Source organism: Egretta garzetta, unplaced genomic scaffold (genome assembly GCF_000687185.1).
Source record: "Egretta garzetta isolate BGI_Z169 unplaced genomic scaffold, ASM68718v1 scaffold149, whole genome shotgun sequence".
In the NCBI taxonomy this organism is placed as follows: domain Eukaryota; kingdom Metazoa; phylum Chordata; class Aves; order Pelecaniformes; family Ardeidae; genus Egretta; species Egretta garzetta.
In genome coordinates this window covers 3,295,873-3,303,828 of record NW_009269998.1, presented here as the reverse complement: position 1 = coordinate 3,303,828, position 7,956 = coordinate 3,295,873, and the positions used below count along the sequence as shown (strand labels likewise).

The window sequence follows — 7,956 nt, the reverse complement described above, 5'->3', positions numbered from 1 at the left end:
GGTCGAGTCCCCAGCCCTGGGGGGATTTAACAGCCGGGCAGAGGCGGTGCTGAGGGCCAGGGTTTGGGGGTGGGGTGGCAGGGGTAGGGGGGCAGTTGGGCTGGGGGATCTGAAAGATCTTTTCCAACCTAAACAATTCTATGATTCTATGTTGCTGTGGAAGGTCCGTGAGGTTTTCAGTGACCGAATTCACTGCACGCTTCTCATGCTTAGCCGGGCTGCTCCTCGTAGCCCAGCTGATCGTGCAGCGGTTCCAGCGGGCAGGCATTCGGCTGTGCTGAGCGTGTTCCTTGTGGTTCTGTCGCCTGGTTCCCCACGTGCCACAAAGAAGCGAGGGTTTCCTCAGATCTAGTTAAACTCCTTTTCATGGTTGTGGAGGATTCTGCAAAGAGCAGCTTATTTCGCAGAGTACCTTTTAGGACAGTGCTACAGGGATAACCATTCTGTACCACGTTTTCATGCAAGGTGTAACTGGTGGGCCAGATACTTTATGGTTCTCAGGCAGTGTTTTTCATATAACCATGAGGCTGATTCAAAACCATCTGTCCTCATTTCAGCTGGGATAGGGTTAATATTTTTTTTTTTCTTGCTAGCAGCGGGCACAGTGCTGTGGTTTGCATTTCAGATGGGAAGAACATTGGTAACACCCGGGTGGCTCAGTTGGTGCTGAGCAGGGCTTATACCAGGCAAGGACTTTTCAGCTTCCCCTGCTCTGCCAGGGGCACAAGGAGCTGGGAGGGGGCACGGCCAGGACAGCCGACCCCGCCTGCCCACAGGGCTATTCCAGCCCATGGGGCCTCCTGCCCAGTATGGAAACTGGGGGAGCTGGCTGGGGGGCAGGGGCCGCTGGTCAGGGACAGGGTGGGCATCAGCTGGTGGGTGGTGAGCAATTGCATCGCGCATCGCTTGCTTTGTGTATTCTCTTATCATTATTATCATTTTTCCCTTCCTTTTCTTTCCTATTACATTGTCTTTATCTCAACCCACAAATTTTACTTCCCCCCCTGCCCCAGTTCTCTCCCCCATCCCACTGGGGAGGGGGCAGAGTGAGTAAACGGCTGGGTGGCGTTCAGCTGCCGGCCGGGTTAAACCACAGCAGCCTCTGATTTTAATTACAAGCACATTCCCAAAACAGAGAGGAATTAAAACATTCATAGACTTTTAACTATTTTTATTCCATAATGAGATGAATTACTCAACTATGCATTGACTTTGTGAGCTATGTGTTGGCTTTGACAGCAACTTACTGGCTACTTCAGTGAAGAATTTATGATTCCAACTAAATGTTAAGACTCCGAATTGATCCGTTTTCCTTACAAGCCACACTCTGAGGTGTGCTTGAACACCTTGCTGGAGGTTCCCCTGCACCTCTGGGCAGCAAAGGCAGAGACCAGCTCTCACCTTTCTCATCCCTAATATGCAAGTAATGTTAGATATCTGATAAACTCTGCTTAAAATATATTGTATTAAGCGTTATCCAGGCTAAAAAAATGTTGTAAGGCAGCAGATTTTTCTTCTTAAGTGCTAAATAGGCCTTACAGTTCCGTGCAATAGAACTAATCGGTACAGGCAGCTGCCTTCTGGACTTGTTTTTCTTTATGCGCTTTTCAGAGTGCTTCAAGGATGCTCGGGTGTATTTGTAAACTTTACTCTGTTCTCCTGTCTCCTTCCCCCACCTTTGTCCTTCCTCTCTCATCATTCTATCCTGTGAGACTTCCTTTTTTCCTGCAATTTTCATCTAAGAATAACATTATGCACGCATGCATTTATGTTTAGGTGCCTCAATGCTGTTTTAGAGACCAACTATTAGAACTGTCAATAGCCCGTGACTCCATTTATCCATATTTTCATTTAAAGTTCTTGGGACTTGTGCAGGTAGTGCCTAATTTATGCCTCCAGATCATGAAATATTTGTAGTTTATTCACAAAGAACTTTATAAAGTTCTATTTCAGTCTCACAAAGTCAAGCAGTTAAATCAAAGAGTGTGTTTATGAAGACTGGAGTCGTTCTGTGAAAGATTCTCAAAGCGAAAGAGCGCAGGTTTGTCTGACAAATACCTTAGAATGACGACTAAATCACCGTGCTGAAATCCGCAGCAACCTATGTGGAAATTCACGTGCTGAGATGCTTGACCTGATCTGAAATGAAATCTGAAAAACTGGTGACACGGCACTGCTGATACATCCCACCCACATACTCAAAGCAGCCATTTGATCAGCAAAACCAGAAAAATAAAAACAAAAGATAGGAAAAGAAAACCAGTAATTCACTGGAAACATTTTAATAGCAGATGTTGAAGGAAAAAGAGGAGAAATCAACATTGGAGATGCCAAATGCAGCATCAATCAGTTCCCTGACAAACTTCTCGGGCGCGCGTAGCCAGGAGCCGCGCGTGTGTTCTGGGGGAGCCTTCCGAGGGCCTCTCTCGAGGCAGACCCATGGCAGGCAGCCCGGCGTGGGTCAGGAACAGCTTTCACCAATTTGGGGACGGCTAAGCTGAGCAGTAACAGCGTGCTGGGGGCTTCTCGCAAACGCCCAGTCCGACCAAACCCAGGGCCAAAACGCCATCGCGTTCAAGTGGGCGCGAAACAAGCTCCAGAATACCGGCGGTGTTCCCCCACCTGGGCTCTCTCTCCACGTATCCTGCGGGAGAGCCGCGGTTTCGGGAGCCGTTCTGTGGTTACGCACGCTAGCCGGCCCGCGGGCATCTCGAAGCCCTGTGTGCCCAGGGGCGTATGGCGAGGCGATAGCCGGAGCTCAACGGGGTGAGGACAGGGGTGCTGCGCATCCATCTCCAACGGTTGCTCCAAAAGTTTGCCTCTCGGGTGCTAATTGTCTCTAATTTACTCCTCTGCTTCTCTTGGTTTTAATTTGGCTGGTGAAAGAGGAGACGCTTTGCTGGAGATGGGGGATGCGTAGCCCAGGCTGATGGTGGCTCTACAGAACCTCTCAAAGCCCTCAAGCTCTTGAGGGAGTCGTGTAAGGGATCCAAGGGGGAATTTCTCTGTGTCCATCGCAGGTTTTGCAGGAAGGTGTCCAACTCGGGAAGCGTTAGGGAGCTAAGGAAAGGAAGAGAGCCAGTCCAGAACCACTGGCGGGGGAACTTCCAGCATTTCTGGAAGCTTAAAAAAATATAGTCCAAACCTAAATTATGAGGCACGTGTGAGTCTATAAAGTAAAATGAGTTGAGAGCACTGTAAAAAAAAAAAAAAAAAAAAAAAGGATTTGTGATGTATAGCCATTATGTGCTAAGAAACGAAGGATTTCTCATTTTGTGTTAAGTTAGTAAAAAATATTGTAGAACTAGGAAAATTGCAGAAGGTTGGCTGATTTTTTTCCAGTTTGAGGGGTTTTTTGCTTCTTTCTGTGATTTTTCTTTTTGAAAGGAAGGACCATTGCAAATTATTCTTTACTATTTTAAAGTATTCTCCCATTTTGTTAATTTGTTAAAAGCTCCTGTTCTGAGCAATGTAAAGCAGTTTTGGAAATACTGAGATAATTGTGAATTTTCCCAGCTGTACGTTTCCATCAGTTACGATATTTTCTCTTTAAAGACAAAGCACGCACAGGTATACTAACAAAGTTATCCTTTTGCCCCCATTTTTGGTAAAAACAAAATTATATTAGGAGTATAGAAAAGCTTTAATATCCCCCCTTCTGGGGAAATAGCGAGAGATTGAAGTTAATGGGTTTTGAACCAAGGATATGTGCCAATTTTCAACAACCTTATTTTTATGACAGTGTAAGAAGCTCCTGAATGAGGAAATTTATAGTGGAAATGTTGGCAGGCATTTACCTAAGGCGGTTTAAATGGTACCACTATGCTAAGAAATGTGCTGGATACCCGACAGCTTTCTGTGGAAAATGATAAACACACGCGGTCTCTGTAGGGGATCTCGGCAGAGCCGGTTTTATGATCCGGAATAGTGGGTCTCTTTACAGTGATGTTGTTTCTGTGCATGATATATGGGAATAGAGATGAAAATAACATTTGTTCGCTGTTAAACTTTTTTCTTTCAACATATTCTGTAGTGTGTGTTTACATGGTGCTTACTTAATTATTTTTTATTCCAATAACTGTGTCTCTGGTGTGGCCTTTTTTATTTCATTTTATTTTCTCCCCTCTTGGAGAGTAGGGATGTGATGCCAGCTCTCAGAATTACCCTGTTGATCACTTGCATGCTGAGCTGCGTGCTGGCAATAGGAAGTGCCCTGAATTAAATCTTAGGAATTTAGACTGGTTCCCAGCGAAGAAGTAAACAAACAGCATGAAAATGACGGAGCAGGAGTTACCCCTCCCACCCGCTCCTTTCCGAACCGGGCAGCCTTTTAGGCCAGAATTTTGCACCTAGTCCAGTCGGTGTTAATTTGCATTGTTTTGCCATGTGAAGAATAGTTAGGATGTTTTCCAGAATAGTAGCAGAAATTAAGTAGATACGTTATTTATAACCACAAATGTTAATATAATATCTAATATAGGTATTATGTGCCTTTTTTTTTTCTTTTTTTTTTTCCTCTCTGTACTTTGGTGAACTGTAGAAAACTTTTGCTTTTGTTATTTAATCTGCATATGCTTTCCTGCAGGGGGAGATCCAGCAGCTGCTGATTATAGCTGACCCCAGGGCTGCGTACGACTATTGCGAGCACTATAGCCCAGACTGTGATTCCCCAGTGCCCAATGCCGCCCAGGCTCAAGATCCCCAAGTTGATGAGGTGAGTAATCAGTCATGTATTACTACATTTATTGCACATTAGTGGCTGTGCTGGATGCAGGTTACCCAAGGAGCATTTACAGCTAAATGGCACGCGTTGTTCTAGGCACGAGGGAGGAAGCTCGCGTTCATTTTTGCTATCTGCTCATTTGTGTCAAGCGTTCGAAGGGACCTGTCGTGCTGGCTCTTGAATAACCAGCATGCTCAGTGAAGTTAAACTGTAATTCCTTAAAAAATGATAGCGATCTGAGTTCGTTTAGTTGTACCAATTTGTTCTTCCTGTGTACGTTTGTGATTTCGCTGATGCTGAGTACCATCAGATGCCACGTTGGAAAGATACGGGAGCTACGAGTATTCTGCAGTTGTAAACTGCTGCTAGAAATGCCGTGTATTCTAATGCGCCGTGTCCAGTGTTCAAGTGCATGTACACACACATTTGTTTCAGCCGGCTCTACTCCTAGCAGGTAAATATCAAGAGGGACAAAACAGAGTTGGAATTTTTCCCAGAAAAACAAAAAATGTTTACGGAAACCATTTGTCACTGTGGACAGTTCTCACAGCCATGAACCGAATAGCTCACTGAGGGCAGCCGATGAGACCCCTGAGGGTCGGCGGTTGTATGTATTGTTGTACGCACTCTAAATACTCGCATGAAACTCTGGCGAGCGGAAAGCTTTTGCAAAACGTAACTACTCTTAATTGAACTTGCCTCTGGACAGTTAGCATGCGCTCAGCTGCCTGTGATCTGACGGGTTATTGTTACTGATTGCTCAAGAGATCACCCTTCAAAACTCGCTGAATTGTTCTCAGATGCCTGCTTGGAGCCAATTTGGAGACAGAACTTCTCCTAAATACATTATTTGTTGTTACTATTTATTCTGTCTGATGGAAAACTGTGTCATCAAGTGACTGAGGTCTGTAGGGCCCAGAGCTTCATTCAGAGGGACTCCCACACCATTGTATAGGTGCCGGATGTATAGTTCAGGGGGTGTGCAATCAGTTACGCAGGGGCAGAGGCCTTAGCACCACGTTACAGCGCGTGGAGCTTGGTCTCTTCGTGAGGACTCCATAGGACCTTCGGTCTGTGTGCCTGGCTACATGCAGTGTATTCCAAAATAGAATAGGCCGGAAGCAAATTGCTGGTATTTTATGGGAAGAAAATAAAAGCAAAATCATACTAATTTTTTTTCTCCTTATTAAGTTTCAAAGAAATTTGAAATTTTGCTTGGGAACTTTCCTGGGCTTTGCTGCTCTGTGGCTTGGCACTCTGATTCTTTTTCTGTGTCCTGTGTGAAGCCCTGGAAGGTTTGAATGGGCTAGTGCTTTTCTCCTTTGAAATGAGACTGAAGAGTAGTCAGTCTAATAAACTCACCTTTGTGGGAAAAGGTTGTTAAAATCATCCCTTGGTCGCTTTCTTGAAGAGGAATATTTCTAAATACTTCGGTGCTTTAACTAAGTTGGCAGTAGTCACCTCCAAACTCTCATCAACTCCGTGGCTTAGAGAGATTGCAGATTTTGTTTGCTCTGGCCACCACCGGTGGCAATGGTGGCTCCTGCCCTTCAGTGTAATGCATGTGGACAAGGCTTGGAGTCCACAGAAATCAGGTGGGATCAGACTGTGGATTCAAAATTGCTTCAAAAGGAGGAAGAAGAATGAATACTTGGGCTTGATTATTAGCAATGACTACTGGTGTGTTATTGGAGCGCAATTCAATGTTTCTAAAGGATGTAGAATATGAATAAAATAGCCCAGGGATTACGTTCCCTCCGTACTGGGTGACTAGCTAAATCTCCTGCTGTCAAATACTATTTTTGTACTATATCAAAGCTGTTGAACACTAGCATCAGTTGAGAGCACTCATTTGTAGATCAAAAGAGAAATAAGCCTCATCATAATTACAGAAACTATGTGCACATATGTCGTTATAGGCTCATCCTATAGAATTCCCAGTTATATAGTGCACATCGATTGAAAACAGTCTGTGAGCTCCAAACAAAGAAAGAGAACCATAAAATCAAGCAGTCGGTGCTGTTCTCCTTGAGCATCCTGAGCAGAGATCATCTGTAGTCAGCAAACATCGCTCAATTCAGCAGCCGTTGCACAAATGGGGTCACTGGCGTTTTAACGTGCTTTTCCAAGGCCCCTTGGTTTTGCCCTGCGATAACATGTACAGTTTGTGGGAGCACCCACAGGGAAACAAATAAAATCAGAGATCTTAATTTGTAAGGTAACCTTTTAAAATGAATTTGAAAAAATTGGAAAAGAGCTAAAAGATGAAAAAAACCCAGAGAACTGCCATTTCTGTTTGCTTCCATTTATTGCTCTGAGAAGTGATTGAATTATTTTGCTTTCTGAACTAAGACACAATGTCCTTGTTGCTACCCATGAGTTTCTTAACCTCCTACGAATATCCCCAGTGAAGCCGACGGATCTCTTTAACGTGTGGGGTAGTAGTAATCTGAAATAATCACACCAGCAATACCACCCGTGTGGTGAATATGTAATAGAATAAATGAATTAATTGCCCAGAATTACAGAATCGTGTCCTAAATGGGAACAAAGCAGCTTGTGAAAGCAGGGTACTCGATTATCTTTTGAGATGCAGCCTATCAAATCACATAGATGTTTCTGCTTGCTGACCTGGCCCAAAGCTAACCCGATGGGAGCAGAATTGTTTAACTTTGGGCATGTCCCTGAGGTGCTTCTGCTACAAAACAAGCTTCCCTGCCCTAGGAGAGGTGAGTGACCCCTCTGGGGGTAATCACAGAATCCCAGACTGGCAGGGGTTGGCAGGGCCCTCGGGAGCTCACCCAGTGCCACCCCCCTGCCCAAGCAGGCTCACCCAGAGCAGGGGGCACAGGACAGCGGCCAGGAGGGGGTTGAAGATCTCCAGAGAAGGAGACTCCACAGCCCCCCTGGGCAGCCTGGGCCAGGGCTTGGGCACCCTCACAGTCAACAAGTTCTTCTTCCCGTTCACCTGGAACCTCTTGTGCTTCAGTTTGTGCCCATGGCCCCTTGTCCTGGTGCTGGGCACCACTGGGAAGAGTCTGGCTCCGTCCTCATGACCCCCACCCTTGAGATATTTGTAGGTCTTGATGAGAGCCCCTCTCAGCCTTCTCTTCTCCAGGCTGAACAAGCCCAGCTCCCTCAGCCTTTCCTCCTAGGGGAGATGCTCCAGTCCCCCCATCATCCTTGTTGCTCTCCTCTGGACTCTTTCTAGGAGTTCCTCATCTTTCTTGAAC

At 45.5% G+C, this 7,956-nt stretch overlaps 1 protein-coding gene across 1 annotated transcript in view; it reads left to right on the top strand.

Moving 5' to 3' along the window:
• Positions 1–7,956, top strand: part of COL11A1 (collagen type XI alpha 1 chain) — a 146,073-nt gene that overhangs the window by 18,211 nt on the left and 119,906 nt on the right. Inside the window, exon 5 of the mRNA XM_035902871.1 lies at positions 4,586–4,714. Within this exon, the coding sequence (XP_035758764.1) occupies positions 4,586–4,714 (129 nt within the window). The remainder of the gene's footprint in view (positions 1–4,585; positions 4,715–7,956) is intronic.